Source organism: Vombatus ursinus, unplaced genomic scaffold, assembly GCF_900497805.2.
Source record: "Vombatus ursinus unplaced genomic scaffold, bare-nosed wombat genome assembly UNPS02009205.1, whole genome shotgun sequence".
Lineage (NCBI taxonomy): Eukaryota > Metazoa > Chordata > Mammalia > Diprotodontia > Vombatidae > Vombatus > Vombatus ursinus.
In genome coordinates, this window is record NW_020948983.1 from 42,628,314 (window position 1) to 42,652,928 (window position 24,615).

At 36.6% G+C, this 24,615-nt stretch overlaps 1 protein-coding gene across 1 annotated transcript in view; it reads left to right on the top strand.

Moving 5' to 3' along the window:
• SYNM (synemin) overlaps positions 1 to 24,615 on the top strand; it is a 43,944-nt gene that overhangs the window by 6,557 nt on the left and 12,772 nt on the right. Inside the window, exon 3 of the mRNA XM_027851653.1 lies at positions 24,016 to 24,086. Within this exon, the coding sequence (XP_027707454.1) occupies positions 24,016 to 24,086 (71 nt within the window). The remainder of the gene's footprint in view (positions 1 to 24,015; positions 24,087 to 24,615) is intronic.

Genomic DNA, 24,615 nt, shown 5'->3' on the forward strand with positions numbered 1-24,615 from the left:
TGTGTGTGTGTGTGTGTGTGTGTGTGTGTGTGTGTGTGTGTGTGTGTATGTGTGTGTCTGTATATATATATATATATATATATATATATATATATATATAAAATATGATTTTAAGTTGTAGAGAGCATGCTAACCTGAATTGGTGGGAGTTTCTTTACCTGGGAGTTCCCTAGTTCCATGAAATTGTTAAGTCCAGTCCCTATTTCCCCCCTAATTGAGAGTCAGAAGGCTTGGCTTCTAGTCTAGTCCTGCTGTCTACTAGCTGTGTGATCTTGTGTGAGTCACAACATCTAGGAACCTAAGCTTTCTCATCTGGAAAATCCTTTTACTGTTCACGTGACAGATTTGTTGTGAGGATCAAATGAGACATATCTGACAGGGATTTATAAGCTGTAAAACATTGTGTATATTATAGTTATTTGCAATAAAATTGTTATCAACAATGACAGAAGCAATAATGATGATAAGTTTGAGAAGTCAGAATGGAACTTCAGGCATGTGTACACCATATATGCTACATGCCTGTTGCACTAATATATAATGCACTTGTATAATGTCGATATGCTTCTCTTCTGGCTGTTATGAGGACCATAAGTAGAACTAGTGAAGAGTTTCTTAGGTGGATTGAGTGAGCTTTTCCTTTTAGGGCTCATAGGGAAAAATTAGAGAATCCTAGCTTCCTTGGACATTAGGGACTGACTAGCCACAAACTTCCCTTTTACATATGACTTATGTGACAGAGGCTCCTTCCTAACCCAAAGGCATGGTTGTACTTTAGAGGTCTCTAAACTCCTCTGGCTCAGTTGTCCTCGTAAGCAACTCAAGCTCGAAAGAGGTCATACAGAACAGGTCTTATTTACATGGTAAAGGATATAGGAATCTCATAGAGTCAGGACAGTTTTTTTGCCCTTTCTTTGGGTGGAGCAGTATGGGCTCCAGTGCGGCGAGAGGTTGCATTGCTCATTTGTTCACCTCTCAACTCCCAGCCAGAGTTTTTGCTGTTACTATTATATCTCTTTCATGCCTCTGGAGCCAAAATGTTTCTGGTCTACTTAATTTTTTTTTTTAATAACTGAATGTCTTAACCACATTCCATAAACAAAGGATTCTTCAGATGCTATGGAACTGTCTTCTACCGTCCTCAATTAAGTCTCTGTTTCTCACTGCTAGCTTAGTTCTAAGTGGTATGTCCTACCCTTGCATCAGTACCTTCCATGTAATCTTAGGGAGTTTGAAGGGAGTAAACCAATTCTCTTTCCATTTATGTTTCCACTCTCATTTTCTCCCAGAGTAGCTGGTCTGGGTCATGCAAATTATCTCAGGGCTGCTTTGAGAAAGTACTAGAAAAGAACAGGTACAAATAGCTGTGCTCTTGAGAAGCGGCAAAGATTCATGCCTCCACTGTAAACAGATGGTAAAACCAAGGTCCAGAGGTATGAAGTGACTAGTTCATGGTCATTCAGCTGTTTACTGGTAGAGTCAGCAATGGAATCAAGGCCTTTGGACTCCAAATCCTATTCATCATTTCCTTCCACACTACCTTATTATTAATCCTACTCATTATTTTGATTATTGAGGTCTGTTTGGTTGCTGTGATGTTTGTAAAAAGCAAGATTAATTTAAAAATTTATTTAGTTGAGTTGAAAGTTTATAGTTTTGGTCTCTTTCCCATTTCCTTCTCTCATAAAGGCTTCTAAGTTAAGCTTTAATCAATAATTTTCTTTTAGTAAATGGAGAGGCTAGGTTGTAATTTTGTTCATCTTTATGAGCCCTCATAGAGAGTAATCAAGATGGGGAATTTTTCCCCAGTGCGTGGTAGTCCACATACAAGCCATGGAGTTTTCAAAAAGGAAATTATTCAAGACATCTCAGGATAGAAATGTTACCCTATGACTTTATCAAGTCTACCACTTGATAGCTTTGCTGTGGTTGACTTCTAAAGTGAAATGTTACCAGTGTATAACTCTGTTAGAGACTCCAATGTCAGATAATACCCTTTAGAGAATTTTCTCATTCTCTTTGCCTGCAGCTTCTACCCAGGAGACCTGGCAAAAGATGTATGTGTGTGTGTGTGTGTGTGTGTGTGTGTGTGGTACCATGCTACTTCCTACCCAGTATACTGAGACTGAATTCTCACTTGTGAAAATGCAGTTCACAACATTACAGAATAAAGTTTTATTGATAGAAGAAAAACAAGACCAAATTCCTTGAATGAGTGACACTTAGTCCCAAAGCTATGTGTATATCCTAAATCGTTTAGTCTCAAATCTAAGGGCTGCTCTAGCACAGGGCTCTGCCTTTCCTTAGGTTCTCTCTTGGTCCATTCTCTGTTGCTGATTTAGAGTGGGGCCTTTGAATATTTCTCTTTCTAACTTTCTAGCAGGTCCTTAACATTGCTACCTGTCCCACCATTTGATCAAGCCAGGAGAGTGAGAGTTTTGAGTGTTCTCCCATCTTTCTGGGCCCTTTTCCTGTATAAAGTGAGGACAAAAACCTCCAGATTTCTCTTCCTCTGCCCCACTTGTTTCTGCTCTCCCTTTTTGCTCTTCCATCCCTTTCTCTCTTCTCCAATGTCTCCCAGTTTCCAGCCCCATCTATTGCCATGCGTATCTTAGGGAAAACCTACTTCATTATCTTCATACTCAAATGTCAGAAAGAGAGAATGGGGAAAATGTCCCAGCACTCCCTACAAGGGCTTTAAAATAACCTCTTTTCCTTTTGTAGCAGGCAGCCCTGGTAGTGCTCTAGTGTGGAGGTGAGATATATTGCATGAGTATACCGTATGAGTATATCTCTGTAAGAAGTACAAGACTTTCTTTTTCCTTTGTTCCCAAGCCTGGCACCCATCATACCTTTGAAAACTCCTTGGAGTTGAACAGTTATAAACATAATGGCTCATTTTAGAGTGAGCTGACAAATTAATTGGTAAAACTCCAAAAGGTCAGATTATATTTTCACTTTCAATATTTGATGAGGACTTGGTATTTGACATACTGTTCATTGGGTAAAATGGGTAATTTTACTGATGAGTTTCACTACAAAAGTGTTTGAATTTTTTTACCATTTGCTAATGGTAGGTCACTGAGATGGGAATCAGGAGAAGACCTGCATACCATGTGTATCCTGGGGCTTTGGGCTGTTTGTTTCTTTCTACTGAGAATACTGAGACTACACAGACAGTGTCTAAGAGAGCTCTAGAGTCTGGAAGACCATCAGCTGGGCTATTTTTGAAGGCATTTATCATTAGCCACTGTTGCTAAAACAATAAGCAGCTGACACAGGATGCAGTTTATTTCTTCTTAGTATTGATGATCTTTCATAATTCAATTATCATGCTGCCTTTGCTCTCTGATAAATAAATTAGGAAGCCATCCGCATTTTTAGGGAAATGAATGATTGATATAACTGGTTGCACATTCTTCATTTTTTCCATATGGTTTTCGAAAGGGAGATCTAATCTCCATACCTAAGAGCCTGGCACAAATATAAGCCTACTTATCTATATGACATCACCCTCATCAGGAGTATTGGCCTGCACTAAGTGTTCAGTACCTACAGCTTAATATAGAAAAAAACTGATATGGAACAGCATAATGACATGCAGACAAACGAACATAAATTAAATAGTAATGGGTTGCTATCATAAGCAAGTAAAGGATTAGAGGCATTTAAAACGATTTATGTGCTTATGATAAGTCCTTGTTTTCACCTGTGATTACCTGATTTCAGCATACCTTCTCCCCCCCCCATTTTGTGTAACTTTCTGGAAGACAGAATGGTGAGGTAGAAAATAACATCAGCCTAAGAGGTGGATGATTGTCCTGATTATGCCATTAAATTTGCACTGTGACCTTGGGCAAATCACTTCTCTCCTTTTTTTTTTTGGTTAGGCAATGGGGTTAAGTAACTTGCCCAGGGTCATACAGCTAGTGTTATGTGTCTGAGTCCGGATTTGAACTCAGGTCCTTCTGAATCCAGGGCCGGTGCTCTATCCACTGTGCCACCTAGTTGCCCCCACACTTCTCTCCTTTTCTAGAGAATTTGGACCTCAGGATCTCAGAATTTCCCTCTAGCTCTAAATCTTATATTTCTGGTTTTTCTACAGCTCTGCTTTACAAAGAACAGGGCTGGTATATGTAAGATTCCCATGGAAACCTCAGCTCAGTGAATTCTGACAGTCTTGCTATTCCCATGGGCTCAACTCTTTAAAATTCTTGACAGTTACTGATAATGAGACTACAATCTCTTTTCTTTCATGATTTCATTCTAATTTGCCTCAATTTTTCCCCATTGTGGCAACTTTACCTAAAATGCCTAATTGGAAGTACTTATCCTACTGAAAATTTAAGTGGCAAACAATATCCATAAGAAGAAGTATTTCACTGATGTGGTATGTTTCAGACCTTGGCATAAATCTAAATTCTGGACCTTGTAGCAAAACTTGGCAAAGGGGTGACCCTTCAGTCTACTACTTCCAGAAATAGTCTTACTATGTTTCTGGGGGATGAGCTGAGGAAAGAAGAGAGAAAAGATAGAAAATCATTCATTTGTGGATCTCCAGGCATTTTAGGAGTTAGGAACAACCATGTTTCTCTGGATTTCAAGCCTGAGGGAGGTTTTATTGTTAGTTAAAAGGGACAATTATGTTTCTAATTTCAAACTCACATCTACTGTCTATATTACATTATTCAGAATCATGTGATTCAGAATATGGGTGTATCTTTTTTCAGGGCTTTTATATAAAGACATACACAATAAAATTTCATTTATCTAGGAGCCAGCCTTATATCAAGTTCAAGTATAGAACAGTGCAAAGGACAATGTATTTGAAGTTGGAGGACCTGAGTTCAATTCCCAATTCTTCTGCTTACCACTTGAGTGATCTTAGACAACTCCATTATTCTCTCTCAGTTTCTTTATCTGTAAAATCAGAGGGGATTGGGCTAGATGATCTCTAAAGTTTGTTCCAGTTCTTAAATTTGATGGTATTGGCCCTGTCTTCATGTATATCCTGTCAAACATCTGAACTAGAAAAGAGTTTTAAAAATACTCCTAAATATAGTTGGGGATGTTCTGAATTTTTGTTTCTTTATCTTGTCCTGTTCTTCTGAGATGTATTTTTACTTTTATCTGCTCTCATTTCCTTTGGAGTTTGTTTGTAATGCATTTATCACTTGGTTGATTCCAGTTATCATGTAGGCACTTATTATTTTCCTGATAAGTAATCTAAATCTGCTCCTCCTCAACTTCCATTAAGACCTAAATATAACTGCATGTAGTCTTCTTCCCTCTCAGTACTATCTCCTCAAAAGATATCTTGGTGTTTACTGGGCTAGATTTTTTCCTTAAGAACCGTGATTTAAACCCAAATCATTCTGGCTCTCATAGACTGGCCAACTATAGGTCCCAGCCCAAAGCTCACTTAGTCCTTATTTGTGTCTTGATGGCTCTGAGTGAGTATAAATAGAAATTGTTCCTGTTTTGGCCAGAAACCCTGAGGGTCTTCCCCTCCCAGAATGATTTTTTTTTTGGACTAGGTAAAAGAGGCCATTTTTTGCCTCATTACTTACCTAGCCTTAATTACTGAATGGTGTTGACTCAGTCAAACTGAGACCTGGGAAAGACTTTAGCTAAAAAAGGCCAAGGTTTTCCACTGCAGCCAGAGCCATCTCCAGTTCTCCTGATCTATATCTGACCACTGCACCCAGGTGGCTCCAGGGGCGAAAGTGAGGCTGGTGACTTTGCACAGCCCTCCCTCACTTAAATCCAATTCACTTGCAAGTCAAGGCATCATCTTGCTGATGTCATGATCCTTTTCCCAGAATGAAGAGAAATAACAATAATCATTTAAGCAAAGTGATAGTCTGGAGTTTTGTGGTGGTGTTGTTTTTGCTAACCATTACCTGGTGGAATATAGAATGACTCAGAAACATTTCTCCTTCACCCCTTTGAATATAAGATATAAGAACATAAGAATATAAGACATAACAACATAAGATATGTTCTTTAAGCTTGTATAACATTTTGTTACACTATTCAGCTGAATAAGTTAGCAGGTGATACAAGATGGCTAATTAAGCAGATGATACTTAATATTGAACAGTAGATCATAAAGTAGCTGGTTTTATACCAGTGTGGAAGGGACTTTAGAGATCATCTAGGTCAATTTTATTTTACATATTAGGAAATTAAGGTTCAAAGGAAGTGATATGACTTACTCAAGATTACCCAGCTAGTTATGGACAGAAATAAAGAGTATCCGAGTAAACCTTTAGGATAAATCTAATGGTCATCTGGAGATGAGGTTAAAAGATATAAAAACAGGTAAGATTTATCAGGAAAAGTTGAAAGGCCAGAAATATTAGCAACCACAGGTGAAAACTCACTAATTTCCATCTAGTTATACCTATATTCAAATGATCAGAGGGACCTTGCTTAGGTTTAGTGAGTCTTAGAGAGATGAAGTATCACAGATTCATAGAACATTAGAGGTAGAAGAAGCTTCGGATTCTAGTTCATCCTCCTCATTTTCTAGGTAAGGAAACTGAGGCCCAAAGAGACTTAATGATTTACCCAAGGCTGCACAATTAGTGGCAGAGCCAAGACTAGAACCTTACAAGTCTCTTGGCTCCCAGGTCAATACTCTTCCCACTATGCCTCGCTATAATGTAACCAATAGTAATAGCCATTTAAAAATGAATCCTATGTCAAAGGAAGGAATCCATGGAGACACTTTTGAAGAACTGAAGAAATGTAGGACATGACATTAAGGGACTAAGTACTAAAAAGTAATTGAACGCAACATATAGAAATGTAAATATTATTAATGCTGATATGTGATAGTCATCAGAACTTATAGTTTGTAAGGTTTTTGATGGTTCTAAATATTCTTAATCTTGACTATAGAGATGTGGTCATTTATTTATCTATCCATTGGCAGATAATGGCATATGGATCATAAAGCACATTTTGCAGAAAAACCTAGCTGAACAAAGAATATACTAATGGCCTATTAATAACTACTTTAAGTAGTAAGTCAAGTAAAATCAACATTTAGTGCCAATTATGTACAAGACATGGAAGTAAGCACTGTATACATACTGTATTACAGTAGTATACTCTATACACTGTAGTAATATAGACAAGTCTCTGCCTTGAAGGAGCTTATAGCATAGTTGAAGAAACAAGAAAAGTTAACAATTCAATATTTAAATAACAGTTTAAAAAAGCAGTAGTTGATATTGATATAGCCCTTTACATTTTGGAAGTACTTTACATGTATAATCTCATTTAATCTTAACATCAGCCCTATGAGACAGGTAATAGAACTATTATTCTTCTCATTCTACAGATGAATAAACTGAAGTCCAGTACAATTAAGGGATTTGCCCTGGGTCACTGGATAATAGATGAAATGTCAGTGCATAATGAAAAGGCAGTGCATAATTAGTTGCCAGATTAATGGTAGACAGTTGCTACAGGAATTGAGAAGAGGCAACATTATTTTTAGGCAGTTCAGAGAGTACTTTATAGAGACTTTGGAGTTTGACTTAGCTCTCTTTTTTTAAAAAAAAAGGAGGATTTAAATAGGCAGAAAGAAGGAGAGAGGGCATGAGAAAAATGGTATGAGCAAAATTGGGAGTTGGAAGCATAAGACACATTTGGAAAAACAGAGAATAAGTTGGGATGACTTTAGCAGAGATTTTAGGGAAATGGAAATAAGTTTGAAAAGGTAGGTTGAGCCTAAATGGTATAGACCCTCGAATTCCAGACTGAGTGGTTTGGACTTTGTGCTGTCAGCAATAGAGGAAACCATTGATGATTTTGCTTTTGGTTTCAGTGGAGGAAGGAGAGATTGGAGCCAGGGATAACAGTTAGAAGTACCTGGTAAGAATATGAAGGCCTAGACTAAGGAGCAAACATAATGAAGAGTGAGGGGAAAGGATGTCTCTATAAAATACAAACTGAAGAAAAAACTATAAATTTTGTAATTCTCTAATAAAGATGCATTACCAGTACAGATCACATTACAAGTTCACCTTATATGAAAAAATAACTACTCTCTCTTGTAATCTGGGAACCATAGAATAGTTAGTTGAATACCTATCACAGTAAAAGCCCTGCATCTAGCAGACCAAGGGTGTCAAACTGGGACCACTAAACCTTACGTAAGAATTCTTATGGGCTGCATATTGACTTAGAAAATCACGTATTAACATTATCTATTTTCTATTGTATTTTTGTTAATTTTGATTACTATTTCCCAGTTACATGGGCTTTACTGGCAGCCAGATAACATTTCACACCTCTATGGTAGACCTTCACTTCAGAAAACTTAGTAATTGCGGATGAAGCTGAAGCATTCCTGAGAAGGAAGTATAGTAGCATCCTTGTCCAATGGTCAAATGGGCTTGACTAACTTGAAGAGGTAACAACATGGCACAGTGGAAAGGCCTACAGCCACAGAAGCTCAGTTTGAATCCCAGCTCTGCCATTTACTACCCGGGTAGTTTCAGGTAATTTACTTAACATCTCTGGGCCTTGATTTCTTTATTGGCAAAATGAAAACTTTAGACTGAATGACCTCTAAGGTCCCTTCCAGCCCTAAGTCCGTGATCCTAAATCAAAGAGACTGATGCAGCCCCAAAAGATTTGAGGACTCGTACAAAAAGCTCTTTAGGAATCACCTTGAAGGACATTCATATGCTATTTACAACCACCAAGGGTCATAAAATAAGGTTCTTAAAATTGTGGCTAATACAGGAAAATCTATGTCATCTCTGGTTTGCAGATTAGGTTACAAGCCATTGATTGATCATTTTTTAGTTTCCTGAAAACTTCTTAAGTTTTTTTCTTTTGTTTTGCTTTTGACCTATGGGAAGCACAGTTTTGATCGAAGGAAAAAAAATTGATTCACTGCCTAGTTTAGATTCATTTTTCTAAATAAATTCATTTTCTAAATAAAAGATCGACTAGAGACAAGTTGGTGTTTATTTATATTTTATATCATCTCTTTTCAGGCACCCCATTGTCTTTTAGAGCTATCCCTAATGTTATAATTTAAACTTTTAATTTTTAATCAACTTTCTTTTTTCAGCTGGATAAAATCTGAGGATAGCTATTATTTTCCCGTTTGGTTTTATTATGTTTAGATAAAGCCACAAAAGACATCCTTAATTTCATATTTTAAAGAGGTCTTTTTCAAAATATATTGAGCCTGAGATTGATTGTATCTACTAGATAGAAAATTTGCAAAGTGTTATATTTCTAAATATATGTAATTGAAAGATAGACAAATACAACTCTAATCTTTTAAAAACAGAGTCTCATACATAGGTCCCTGTATTCTTGTCCTGGTAATTTTACTGCATAAATAGCCAACTAATCCCTAACTTATTAGAATAGTTACTTAGAGCCACTCATTCACCAACTATCCCAGTTACTCGATGTATTATTGGAATTCTCTCTCTCCCTCTCTGTCTCTCTGTCTCTGTCTGAATCTCTCTCTCTCTCCATATATATATATATCTATATATTTATACTTTTTCTACCAAGAAGATAATTTGGAACTTTTGCTTTCTCTTTCCTAATATTTGCTTTTTTGAAGGCTTTGATATTTACCGTAATAGGTTTTAGAAGTTATTTAATACAGATCTCTAGAGAAAACAGATAAGACAGAGTGCCATTACCTTGTGAGTAACAAACATAAATATGTACTTAGAAGTAGCAGTTAGAATAGAGTTTTTATTAGTTCAGTACTTCAAATTATTTGTGATCCCTTCAATGTGGATATTCCCTTTGTAAGTGCAGATCATACCCTATTCATGCTTTCTGTAGGATTTTTATCTTGTATAGTTCTTTTCTGTGTTCTCCTACACGTTCTGCACAGAAGATCCATTCAAGCTGCTAGAAGCTTTATCATAGGTCTTTTTAAATATAGTGGCTACCAGTTCATCACTCTGGCTATCCTTTACTTTAAATACAAGACTAATTCTCAACCTTTCCTGATAATACGGTTTTTTTAATTTATAATATCTCTAATACCACTTCTTACACATAGCTCATCATTGGAAATATGAACTAGCTTACTTGCGCTAACTACACATCTCTCCCTTGTCCTCTGGAAAAACTACAACTTTTATCCACTAGATGTGATAAGATTTGAAACCATAGAGTCCCTGGGAAAACATTTGTTTTGATTTTCAAAAAAAAAATAGGTCCTTGAGCCAGTGAATGATTTGGGTAAAAAATATGATGCAGTATACGATCTAGACTGTTCTTTTTCCAATCAGTTCTTGGCCCAATTCATTCTCCATTTGCAATGGCTGTCCCAGTCCTAAATACTGCTCTACTAACTCACTGAATTTGCTATCCTATTGTATATTAAAGTGTGGTAAATGAGCGTATTTCATCCATTTAGTTTTTCCTATATGGATTATTGGGCTGAAAGATTTTGAGTGACCATAGATCTTATTGATGAGACCCTGTAATGTTCTAAGTCTTAGTGAAATTGTAGCACAACATCTACTCCAGATAGCATCTGGAGGTGCTCGTTGTGATGAGGGAACCTCTCTTTCATTTGGACTTTGCTCAAGACATCTTCCATTTTGTCCTTTGGTGAGTATGTCTCCATATTTTAATTGTTAATAATCAGCAGAGATATATCTTTATTTTATGTTTCACATGTTAATAATCAGATGTTAGTTGAAAAGAACTGTTTCTGGGTTTGCATTTATCAAGGAATCTTGTATAATAAGAATAAAAATAAACAATGGCTTCTAGTCCTGTGTGGTCCCCTAATATTTTGCAGTGATGATGGCAACCAGGGAAAGCTTTCTAGAGGAGGTGGCAGCTGATTTGGGCCTTGAATAAGAAGGATTTCTTCAGGCAGAGATGTAGAGGAAATGGATTCTACAAATAACTTTTAGTTGGCAGCTGTAGCCACTTCGATTGATAGTGCAGGCTACTTAACCTCTACCTCACTTTGCACTGAATGGTAGCATCCCCTGAGAATCTCTCTTAGACTTTGTGAATTGCTTCCTATACTCTGCTGCATAATGAATTATTCTCCGTACTAGATTGACATTAGGGAAGTTTTGTGTGCCAGGTCATGCTGTGGACTGCCCAAGATTTTGGTCACAGAGAGCACCGAAACAATATGAAAGAGAAGACTTTTTGTTAAAAGGTCAACAGCAACTCATTCTTAACATCTTCTGACGTATTTCATATTCTCTCGGGTGTGCATGTATCAGAAGAACTGGGGAATCTTAGAATTGGAAGGGATCTGCAAAGTCATCTAACCCAGCTCATGCCTGATGCTGGAATCCTTCATGGAGGTCAAAGTACCTTAAATTTATGACCTTCAGCCTAAGAAATTAATTGAGAATTAGGGAGGACATATTGACAGCACTAATTTAGGGTATGTCACCTTGTCTGCTGAGTATCTTTTTTAAGTTCATAGGTTTTTAAAAGGACTTTTAAAAATAGAACATTTTGTGCAATTGTCCTATATCAATTAAAATCTGTCAATAATTAAAGATCCTTGAAAGAATTTTTATACCTAATAATTTTTCATACTTGGAACTTTCTAGATGGTTTATATTTATCTTCTAGAATGCTAGACAAATTATTTATTTGTGGATATAGTACCTACTTTCTAACAAGAATCCCCTTTCCTAGATGTTGCCCATCATTAGTCTTTCATATGCTTATTCTCCTCTCTTTTCCCAGATCAGCGATTGTTTAGAAAGCCAGTATTTGCAGAATTTCTGTAGCCCTTCCAAACCAGTCCTTGATCAGTTAGAAAGATCAAAATTGAGCAACAAAGGGCACTCCTTACCCTTAGCGTGGTATACTCCTAACTCTTCCTGACAAGTTGACTGAGTGAGGGAGTCTGAAATAGAACTTGGCTACTACCACTAAGTCTCTGTGTCAGGCCTCTGTGAACTATTTAGGGCACCACTCGTTTTGCTGATATACGATGTTACAAAAGAGCATATCCTTTCTAATGAAAATCTATAGCTTGAAAGCGTGTCCTATAATGCTGATGTAGTTATTTTTCCAGTGAATAAAATTATATCCATCTGGGAACTTGTATGTCACACTGTCTAGATTTATATATGAGAGGTTGGCCAAAAGAACATCAAGTTTCAGTTTGGTTTTGATTTTACTTAATGTGAGGATCTGGAAATATAAACCTATCTTTCTGAGACAAGACATTTAATTATATGTGTATACACACACACACACACACACACACACACATATATACATATACATACATATACACACAAATATATATGATGTATATTGACTACATATCTAATCCTCTTGTTTTTCCACTAGCTTCTCTGTGGAACTATCTTCTATAATATGTATTTTTTTCCAGACATTTATTCCATGAAAAATGTAAACGGCATGTATTTCCTTCAAGTTTCCCTTTCCTTCTTTTTTTCTCCTGGTGCTCATTATCTTATTTGTAAGGTGAAATCATGTTTAAATGAATGGAAATAAATTATGTCACATTTCACACAGCACTGAGTCACTCTTCTGATCCAGGCTTTGAGGGATCTCTGTTTTCTACTACAGTTCATTTTCAGTAGTCATATTGTCAGCACTAAGTTGGCTATGGTCCCTAGTGCCCTTTGCCATATCCAATGTGTTTCTTGGAACTTATTTTTAATGACTTCATGCACTTCTCTAGCAACTGAACGACTGTTGTCATCACAGCAGTCAAACATCCTCAGTCAAATTCTCCATTTTCCTGATTTACATCCTTCTATTTATTAAGTGATGAAAAATCACCCTTCTTTTAGTTTTCTCAGGGTCTTGTATCAGACACTGAAGAGCCTAAGAGGAGGCTATTTTGTGTGTATTGGAAGGGAGTGGTGTTGGGAGTTGAGTAAGGAAGGGAGAGGCAGGAAGAAGGGTTAGGGAGAATAATGAAAGAAGACATTTCCCATCCAGCTCTTCTCTGTACTTCCTTTGCTTTGATAAAATTATTCCTCTTGGAGAGAGAGGCTATAATTTAGAATTATATCTTTGCATATACCAGAATCTAAAAGGAGGACCATTCCAGGAAATGACTGTAGTGTGTGCCTGTCTAGAAGGTTAGCAGTATAGCTCAGAGAATAATAATAACAATAGGTAACATTTATATCATATTTACTATGTGCCAGGCACTGTGCTGAGTGTTTCACGATTATTATCTCATTTGATCCTCACAACAACCCAGGGAGGTAGGTGCTGTTATTATCCCTATTTTACAGATGAGGAAATTGGGGCAAACAGAGATTAAGTGACTCACCCAGGTTCCCATAGCTAGCAAGTGTCTGAGGCTGGATTTGAACCCAGGTCTTCCTGACTCCAGACCCAACATTCTATCCATTGCACCACTAGCTGCCCCCAAAACTAGCCAAGCACTCAGAGGTTGTATGTTGTTCAGTCATTCGGTTGTATCTAACTTTTTATGACTCCATGGACTTGTCTATGGGGTTTTCTTGTCAAAGATACTGGAGTAGTTTGCCATTTCTTTCTCCCTTTTGTGTGTCTCCATTTTACAGATGAGGAACTGAGGTAAATAGGGGTTAAGTGACTTATTCAGGGTCACACAACTAATAAGTGTCTGAGGCCACATTTGAACTCAGAACTTCCTGACTTCAGATACAGTGTTTTATCTGCTCTATTCCCTAGCTGCCCCTAAGCAACTAAGCAACTCTAAAACCCAGCTGGAAAGTGAGAACTCATTCAAATAGATTACTTTGCATCATATAAAACAAACAAAAAAAAAAGGCTTGTGACATAGCTAGAGGTATTTTCTTCTTGGTACTGGAAGTACTGGATGACATGGTGAATCCAGCCCTACTTTATTCAACTCACTGAAAAAAAAAACTGTATTTGGGATTTTATAGACCAAAAAGCAAACAATAAAAACCAATTCTTAAATTCTGGTGGAAGTTTTGTTTTTTTTTTTTAGTTAGTTTTGTTGGCATAATATGATCACAGCCTGGATATCCGTCTTGGCTTAGTTAATACTGATAATATCACCTAGTTAATACTGATAATATCACCAGAAACTAAGTCATTCAGTTGCCCCAAGAAGTATGGAATGAAATTTAAGCTTTAATAGTTTAAAACTTTGGGGACATTCTATATAATAATAATGGCCATGGATCCATTTGCCACAATTAAATTATAATTGTAAATACCCAGAAATAAATCCATTGTGTATCCCTGAAGTGTTCTTGCACTCTAAAACTAAATTGATATGTTTGCTGGAGCAAAATATGGTAACTAAGAACTTTTTAAAAATGCCTGATCTTTTAGGGATTGACAGGAATAGCAGAAGGTAACAACTTATGTTAAAATGATGTGTGTGTTTGTAGTGCCTAATTTTAAAATGTTAGTACTTCATACTTTCTTTGGTGGGTGGGGAGGAGGATTGTGGGAAGAGAATTATCATTTCTTCTATAGAGATAAATAGTGCTGTTGTGAATATAATCTAGAATATATTTTTCAGTGATTAAAGATCAAAGTCAGAATTGCATTGCTTTGTCAGAATTGTACGTTTCTTTAAAAATGACAGAAGGAAACCCTAAAATACAAGAGATCATATTTCAGTGGAGACTATGTAGCAGTGAGGAAAAAGTAACTATTAAAATGAGCTGAGTTAACATTTGAATCATCTTTTCTCACTAATCTAGTTTGCAAGATAATACTAACAGCTTGCATTTATATAGTGCTTTAAGCTAACAAAATATTTTCCTCAAAGCAGCACTGTGAGTACAAGTATTACTCCCATTTTATAGATGGGGCAACTGAGACTTTGATTTTTTAATTTCTCTCTCTCTCTTGCTTTTTCTCTCTCTCCCTTTCTCTCTCTCTCTCTCTTTCTCTGTGTGTGTGTGTGTGTGTGTGTGTGTGCTTTAATTGAGGAGATTAAGCAATGGAAGCAAATATAATTGATTTAACTGCATAATCACTGTAGTATCCTGTTGCACTATATAGGAATAACATTCCATTTGCACTATATGTGTGTGTACATACATATACATACACACTGACATAGAGATATATATATTTTTATTCAGTTATTTTAATGTTATTTTTTCCACCAGAATGTGAGCTCCTTGAAGGCAAGGACTATGTTTTTGCTTTACTTTAATGTCTCTAATTATTAACAACAGTCACTGACATACTGACTGACTTCTGACTAGAGATAGGGATTAAACCTGTGATTTCATTGATATTGGGAATTCCCAGATGAGGAGACTCCCTTTACCAATGCAGGTTAACATCTTTTCTGCAACTTAAAGTCTTTAAGAGTTGCCAAGGGAGGCAGGTAGGTGGTGCAGTGGATAGAGCACTGGCCCTGGATTCAGGAGAGCCTGAGTTCAAATCCAGCCTCAGACACATAACACTTACTAGCTGTGTGATCCTTGGCAAGTCACTTAACCCCATTGCCTAGCCAAAAAAAAAAAAAAAGAGTTGCCAAGGGCACAGAGTGGTTAAGTGACTTTCTAAGGGTCACCCTTAGCCAGGAAACATTTGATTTCATTGCCAAGCAGAGAGCCATGGAGGTAAGGACATTATTAATTTAGCATATAGACTTATTTATAGAATCTTATGGAGAAGGATGATAGAGGATTTTGAGCATTATTTTCTTGTAGAATGGAGAGAAGTAGTAGAGGGAGAAAGAAGTTTACAGAACACTTACTGCTAAACCCAATTAAAATAGAGTGTCCTGAGAACATTTAAGGATGAAATTGTAAAGATGACACTAAAGAGATAAAAAATATTAAAGATCTGCTAAGATTGCTATAATAAATTAATCTCTATCAGTGCAGCTCTCCACACATAGGATCTAATATCATAGTCCCCAGTGAGATTCGTAAAGAGATAAATATGACTGTAAAGAAAACAGATAAATAAAATATGATTCCCAGAAAAAAAAAAGAAAACAGAGAACAGTTATATTAAACCAAGTATGTATAGATGAGGTCCAAGCTGTAGGTGATACAATTTTGAGATTAATGAGACAATTTTGTGATTAATGAGCCATTATTAAGACATCTTAAAGGAGAGAAAATGCCAAATAATCACAGATATTATTACTACTGAAATAAAACTGTCAAAAAATCAATAAGTACTTTCCTATTTTTACAAAACTTTGATGAGAATAATCTACACACACATTGAGAGAATTCTTTACAATAGTATGAGAAGGGAGCATACAGACTTCCATAAATAACATTCTAGGGAATCTAATATCCCACTGTGTTTATTGTTTGTTGACTATGATGCCGCATCATATTTGGTAGAACAAAACGCAATATTAAGTACTACAACAAAATGTTTCCCATACATGTGTATATACACATATATATGTGTGTGTGTGTGTGTATATATATATATATATACACACACACACACACACACATACCATATACACACACACACACACACACACGTATACAAACATATCAGAGTAATACAAGATTTCTGGAAAGATACATAACACAGGAAACTTTATTTAGCCTTCTGAATAAAAATATCAAGAAAAGCTTAAAAAAGGAGATATGCACTTGCCAAGGATGTTCACCATTTTGAAGGAAGTTCAATACTAAGACAAAATGAAGTGGTTTTCCTTATTTGTGGTGAAGTCCTCCAGATGTTCCTGTTAGTGAATAATTGTGCTTTAGTCTGATCTATCCCTGGAACATTTCAAAGTTTCCTAAGTAAGTACCATTCATGAGCATTTGACATAGCTCTTGACTTTTTTTTTTTTTGCAGGGATGGGGAGGTTGAGAATGTTTATTACCCATGTTATGCTGTGCAGTCCATCTGTACAAATGTATCTTGGATGAGACACCACAGATGAACAATGAATTGGTCCTAGAATTGAATAGGAAGCTTTCAGTCTGGATTACATTTGGGACATTGTATAGTATGACCTTAGGTTTCTCTATAAAGCAAAGCACATCATTTTAACATTAGTATTCTTCCTGTGACAATATATGATTGAAAAGTTTGGAATACTGTAGTCTCTTAATAATTAACAGGGAAGGTCACTTCAAGGGCAATGTAGAAAGATGGATGGTGATCGTGAGTAAGCTATACCAAATTACCATTGGAGAATTGAGCAGAAGAAGTGTAAAAGGTACTATCAAAGATCAGTTAAGACTGAAAAGGTGATGGGCTGGGCAAGTAACATGAATCAGAGACAAAACCAATAAACAACCTTTGTGCTCCATTGGTACCTTTGCCTATGTGATATCAAGAAATCTAGAGGCAGACAATCTTGTGGGACATGGACAAATCACAAAGGATAAAGATGGGTTATTGTCTTCATCATTGAATGGAGAACCCACATAGATGAAATCACAGCATTTCAAAGTATGAAAGAATTGATTTAGAATTCAATTCTGCCATGCTTATAGAACAAGATACAGAATCATAGAATTTCAGAGTTGAAAAGGACTCCTTGGCCATCTAATCAGATTCATACTCAAAAAAATTCCTACTACAATATATCTGACAAGTATTATCCAGCCTCTGCTAATAAGAGGAACGTAGTAGTTATTCCCTGAGGCCACCGATTCCACATTTGGATCACTCTAATTGTTAGGAAGTTTTTCCTTACCTCATGCCTAAATTTACTTTTTTGCAACTTCTACCCATTACTCCTAGTTCTAAACTCTAGGGCCAAACAGACCAAGTTTATCTAATACCTTTCTTGCATGATATTCCTTGAAATTATGTTTTTCCCCAATATATTTTATTTCATTAAATATTTCCCAATTACATGTAAAAATTTTTACCATTCATTTTGAAAAATGAGTTTCAAATTCTCTCTCTCCCTTCTGCCCCTACCCCTTCCTTGAGAAGACAAGCAGTTGGATATCAATTAAACATGTGAAGTCATACAAGACAAAAGAAAAAAAAAACAAAAACAAGAAAAATAAAGTTTAAAAAGTATGCTTCAGTCTGCATTCAGAGTTCACCAGTTCTCTGTCGAGAGGTTGAAAGCATTTTCATCATGGGTCCCTTGGATTGTCTAGGATCACTGTCTTGATCAGAGGAGCTAAGTCTGTCACAGTTGATCATTATTACAACATTGCTATTACTATCCACAATATTTTCCTGGTTTTACTTACTTCAGTTTGTATGAGTTAATATAAGTCTTCTCAGGTGTTTCTGAAACCATCCTACTCATCATTAAATGCAAGTGAAGTTCAAGTGTTGCTTGTCCCCACCCCACCTTTCCTCTCCACTGTCAAAGCTCTTCCTTGCATGCCTCTTTTATGTGATAACATTTCCCCCTCCTTCTTCTATCTCTTTCCTCTTCTCCTTTTTTTCTCATGTATCCATTTTTTAACACCATCACAACATAATCAACTCACTCATGAACCCTCTTTCTATGTAAAATCCTTCCAACTTCCCTAGAAATGATAAAGTGCTTAGAAGTTACATGTGTCATCTTCCCATATAGAAAGGTGAACAGTTTAGCCTTATTGAGTCTTTTATGATTTCTCCTTCATATTTTCCTTTTTATGCTTCTCTTGAATCTTGTATTTGAAAGTCAGATTTTCTATTCAACTCTGGTCTTTTCATCGGGAATGCTTGAAAGTCTTCTATCTCATTAAATATCCATTTTTTCCCTTGAAAGATTATACTCACTTGTTTTGGGTAGGTTATTGTTGGTTGTAATCCCAACTGTTTTGCCTTCTGGAATATCATATTTCAAGCTCTTCATTCCCTTAAATCTTGTGTGATCCTGATTATGCCTCCACATAGTTGAATGGTTTCTTTCTGGCTACTTGAAGTATTTTCTCTTTTACCTGGGAGCTTTAGAATTTGGCTGTAAATATTCCTAGGAGTTTTTGTTTTGGGATCTCTTTCAGTGGTGATTAGTGGATTTTCTCAATTTCTATTTTGCCCTCTGGTTCTAGGATATTGGGGTAATTCTCCTTGATAATTTCTTGAAACATGATGTATAGGTGCTTTCTTTGGTTATAGCTTTTAAGTAGTCCAATAATTGTTAAATTATCTCTCCTCAGTTTGCTTTCTAGGCCAGTTGTTTTTCTGATGAGATATTTCACATTTTCTTCTATTTTTTTCATTCTTTTGACTTTGTTTTGTTTCATGATGTCTCATGAAGTCTTTAGCTTCCATTTGCTCAATTCTAATTTTTAAGGAATTGCTTTCTTCAGTGAAATCTTTCTTCAGTTACTTTTGTAACTTTTTAAAATTTGGCCAATTCTGTTTTTTAAGGTGTTATTTTCTTTGGTATTTTTTTGTACCTCCTTAACCAATCTGTTAATTATCTTTTCATAATTTTCTTCCTTTGGTCTCATTTCTTTACCTAATTTTTCCTCTAACACTTTTTGATTCTTGTTGGGTTTGTGTCCAGTTCAAATTTTCTTTGAGGCTTTCCTTGTAACTGTTTTGACTTCATTGTCTTCTGAGTTTTCATAGTAGCTCTTTAATGGTCAGGTTCTTTTTTAATTGTTTGCTTATTTTTCCATGCTATTTCTTAATTTTGAACTTTATTTAAAGCTGGGCTCTGTTCTTGGCATGGAGGGTGGAGGGGCATTATCTCAAGCTTCAAGCTCTTTCACACTGCTGTTTTCAGAGCTAGTTCTTGGGGTTTGGAAGTTTTTGGTGCTTCCACGGTGGTGTGATTTGGGGAGAGGTGTGGTCACTGACCTGGTCTGCACTCTAGCCCTTGCCCAGGAAGGGCCTCTGATCCTTTGGGATTGTATCAATACTCCTTTCAAATTCATAAGATAGTTACCATGTTCCTTGCCGGTTTGCTCAAGGTTAATCAGCCCTTGTTCCTTCACCTATTCTTCATATAGCATAGTCTTTTAATGCTTCAATATTCGGGCTGCCTTCCTTGGGACCATGAATGTACAAATGCTATTCCTAGAGCATGATTCCCAGAACTAAACATAATTACCCAGATGGGATCTAATATGGTTTATGTTTTTGTCCAAAGTAGCCATTTTTTATTGTGAGAGAATCTAAAATAAGACTATTACGTAATTTGTGTTGATTACAGCTTAGTACTCTCTTCTCTCTAGGTTTGTGGGATACTACTCTCTCCTGGTTTTCCTCTTACCTGTCTGACTGCTCTTTATCTATCTCCTTTGAGGATCCTCCAGATCATGCTCCCTAACCACAGGAGTCCCTAAGGGTTCTTCTGTTCAGTGTCTTCTCTTTTCCCTACTTCATTTGATGATCTCGTCAGCTCCCATGGGTTTAATTACCATCTCTATGCTGCTAATTCTCAAATCTACCTTTGTTGCCCCAGTCTCTCTGTGACTTCCAATCTTGAATCTCTGACTTCTTTTTAGACATCTCAAACTCAATATGTCCAAAATAGAACTCATTATCTTTTCCCCTAAACCTTCCCCACCCACTCATCCTGCCTTCTAATTTCCCTGTTCTTATAGAGGACAACACCATTCTCCCAGTCCCTCAGGCTTGCAACCTAGAAGTCATCCTGAATCTATCTACCCAAGTCTCTCCCTACTCCAATCCATCCTCCACACAGCCACTAAAGTGATTTTCCTAAAATACAGGTCCAGTGGTATCCCTACCCCGCTTCACTCAATAAAATTAAGTGGCTTCCTATGGCCTCCGGGATCAAATACAAAATGCCTTTTCTGGAATTCAAAGCCTTTTATAACCTGGCCCCCTCTTATCTTTCCAGTCTTCTTAACATCTTAATCCCTGACATGTACTCTTCTGTCCAGTGACACTTATTTCCTGGCCGTTCCACAAACAAGATACTCCATTTTTCCACCAGGGAATTCTCTCTGGTTGTCCCCCATGCCTAGAATGTTCTCCCTCCTCTGCTCCAACTACTGACCTCCCGACCTTCCTTTTATATTCAGTCGTTCAGTTGTCTTTGACTCTTCATGACCTCATGAATCATAACATGCCAATACTGACTGTAGGGGATTTTCTTGGGAAAGATACTGGAGTGGTTTGCCATTTCCTTCTCAGATGAGGGAACTGAGGCAGTTAAGGTTAAATGACTTGCCTAGGGTCACACAGCTAGTCAGTGTCTGAGGCCAAATTTGAACTCAGAAAGATGAGTCTTCCTGATTCCAGGCTTAGCACTCTATCCACTGGGCCACCTAGCTGCCACCTTCCTTTAAGTTCCAACTAAAATCTCACCTTTTATAGAAAGTCTTTCCCAACGCCACTTAACTCTAGTGCCTTCCTTCTGTTAATTATCCCCTATTTATCCTGTCCATAGTTTTTTTTTTTTTTGCAGTTATTTTTCATTCATGTCCGACTCTTCTTGATCCCATTTGAGATTTTCTTGGCAAAGATACTGGAGTTCTTTGCCATTTCCTTATCTAGCTCATTTTACAGATGAAGAAACTGAGGCAACCAGAGTTAAGTGACTTGTCCATGGACTATTAAGTGTTTGAGGCTGGCATTCTATCCAGTATGCCACCTAGATGTTTTGTATATGTTTGTTTGCATGTTGTCTCCCTCGTTAAATTGTAAGCTCCTTGAGGGAAGAAACTGTCCTTAGCCTCTTTTTGTGTCCTTAGGACTTAGCATAGTGCCTGACACATAGTAGAAGAATAATAAATGTATATTGATTGATTTATAGTTGTGCATGTGATTGACTTAAATGTAATAACATTTCTTTCTCAATGCCATGATAAAAATTTAAAAGGAAACAAACCAACCCAGGTTAGAAAATGGAGCAAGTCAAAACTCCAGCACTTTTCAGAGCGGGACCAGGTCTGCACTTCCTGCCTGTATAAGATAGGGAGTTTCTGAAAAGAAAAAAAAAAGATGACTTTATAGAGTCTTGAATATAATAAAACTAAATATAAATTTAGGGCTAATTTCTTAGGAAAGGCAATGTACTAAAGCTGATAGAGGGCTAGTCTTGGAGTCAGAAAACCTTGGTTCAAGGCCTGCTCTGACACATGCTAGCTCACTAACCACAGACACTAATCTCAGTGCAGGAGGCAAATCTCTGACACTGCAAATTACAGATAAGTTTCTTATCTGCATCAGCAGAGGGAGATTTCAGAATGCAAAATACCAATGAAATCACAGATCCAGATATCCCTTACACATACACACATCTCACACACACACACACTCACCCTTTCTGTAAATAAGGAACAGCTTTAGTAGTTTTATTAGGTAATTGTTTTGTTGTCAAGTATAATCCTTTGCACAATTATGAAGATATTAAAAATATTGACTGAAGCTGGTTGAGTCTCCATGGGAAATGAAAGATACATAATTCACAGGTATTTGTGAAATTCACCAACATTATCTCTCACTGATAGGGAGTAATACTTTAATAAACCAAAGAGACCTCAGTCTAAACAAATATATCTTTTCAATTGCAATTCAAATGCTACAACATCCACAAAACTTTTCTTTGTCCCTCTAGTCAAAGATAATTCTTCCTCCCTCAGACCTTAAATTATACTTGGTTTGTAGCTGTCTTATGCACTTATGTGTTATATTGGTTAATTTTTGCATATTTCCTATTCTTTTACTAAACTGTAAGATGTGTCAGGGCAAGAATTCTTTCTTTGTACCTCACCAGAGCCTAATTTGATACTCTGAATATAGTATCTACTTAATAAATGATATTAGAATAAATTGGTAACAGAAATATAAATGTGACTCAAAGAAATGAATTTATTTAAACTTATCTCTTTTCTGGCCAAAGATCTCTTAAACTCTGAGATACACACACACACACACACACACACACGTCTAATCTGAGTTCTGGTGTAATATATATCCAAGGTTGTCATCTTCTTTCCTTTCTTTCTCTTTCTTTCTTTCTTTCTTTCTTTCTTTCTTTCTTTCTTTCTTTCTTTCTCTTTCTTTCCTCCTCATTTCCTTCTTTCTTCCCCTTCATTTCTTTTTTTCTTTGTTTCTTCTGCTCTTCCTTTTCCTCCTCCTCCTCTTCCTCTTGGAGTTTTTATTTTCCTGAGGAATACACCATGTAAAAGGTTAAATTAAAAACAGGCTAAAGGAAAGAGTGAGCATTGACAATTCAAGGAAAAGAGGCAAGGAAGGCTTTTCACAGGTAGTATCTAAGGTGAAACTTGTAGGAAGGTAAGGATTATAAGAAGTAGGAATGAAGGGGGCGTACATTACAGGCAGGAAGGACAGCCTCTGGGAAAGCACAAAAGCTAATGATGACATGCCAAATCTGGGGAGTGGCCAGTATGGCTGGAACTTATAGTGGCTAAAGAGGAATTATGTGAAGTAAGTGTGGTTAAGCCTAGAGCCATATTTTGAGCAGCTTTAAATACTAAACTGAGTGAGGTGTTTATATTTTATTCTAGAAGTAATAGGGAGCCAGTGAAGGTTCTTGAACCCAGAGTGATATGGACAAACCTGTGCTTTAGTTAGCTTATTTTGCCAGTTTTGTGGAGGATAGGTAGGAGAGGAAACAGACTAGAATCAGGGAAAACTATTAGGAGGCTTTTGCAACTGCCTAGGTGAAAGGTGATAAGTGCTTGAACTAGAGTTGTGACTGTGTTAGTGGAGAGAAAGGAACAGGTGCAAGAGTATGATGGAAGTAGAATTGGCAAGCCTTGGCAGTGATTGGAGGTAGAGAGTGCCTTCCCTCTGATAGCATTTCTAAGTGACATTTTTTCAAGAAGAAAAATTTTCAAATAATTTTCCATTATAAATTTGGAATTATTTATAATTAACAATATGATTTTGATTGTTAAAAATGTGAATCTCTTACCACAGTATTAAACCTTGTCTTTAGCCAGACAGTAATGACTTAATATCTCATGTTACAAAGGAATAAAAAAAGCATGCAAATAAAAAACTGAGATTTCCTGGAATGCAGTTCTTTTCATGGAGTCACCTTTTCAGGCATTAACCCTGCAAAACCATGATTGAACTGGACACTTGGCCAAATCTTAAATAATGAATTAATAAATGGTACATGTCTCATTGTTTTTATAGTGATGCATTGAATTTTTACCTCCACAGAGCCTTATTGGAAGGAGAAAATAACCCGGAGATACTAGTATGGACTGAGCACATACAGAATGTTCCACGAGGTATAAAACAAAAGTTTCATTTTTTCTTTTTAATAGGATTTTCTATGATATACTGTTCATTTGTAATTAGGTAGTAATAATTTGGAATGCTATTGAAATGGATAAAATACTAAATTCAACTAAAATGTATTAAGTGTTTGTAGCATTATGTGGTGCATAAAAAGTTGCCCTTGGAGTCAGGAAGACTTGGGTTCAGGTCCTACCTTTGTCATATATGTGCTGTATACTCCTGGGCAATTCACTTAATTCTACAGCACCCTAAGCAATGCTCTTAATGTGTAATGGAGCACGTAGCCATCTGCATCAGTAGAAAAGTTTTCTTATTAAGAGGTCCCTATGTCATCGAACTTGCAGGTCTGTCTACCCCCGCAAAAAAATGTATGTGCGAGGGGGTGTGCATACAAAATTGAAAGAAAATTGACACAGTCCTTGCCTTCAATGAGCTTATAATCTAGTAGAGAAGATAAGGCATGTGTGTAAAGACATTTACATAAATAATGTGATAGAGGTACAGTTTCATAAAGGCAAA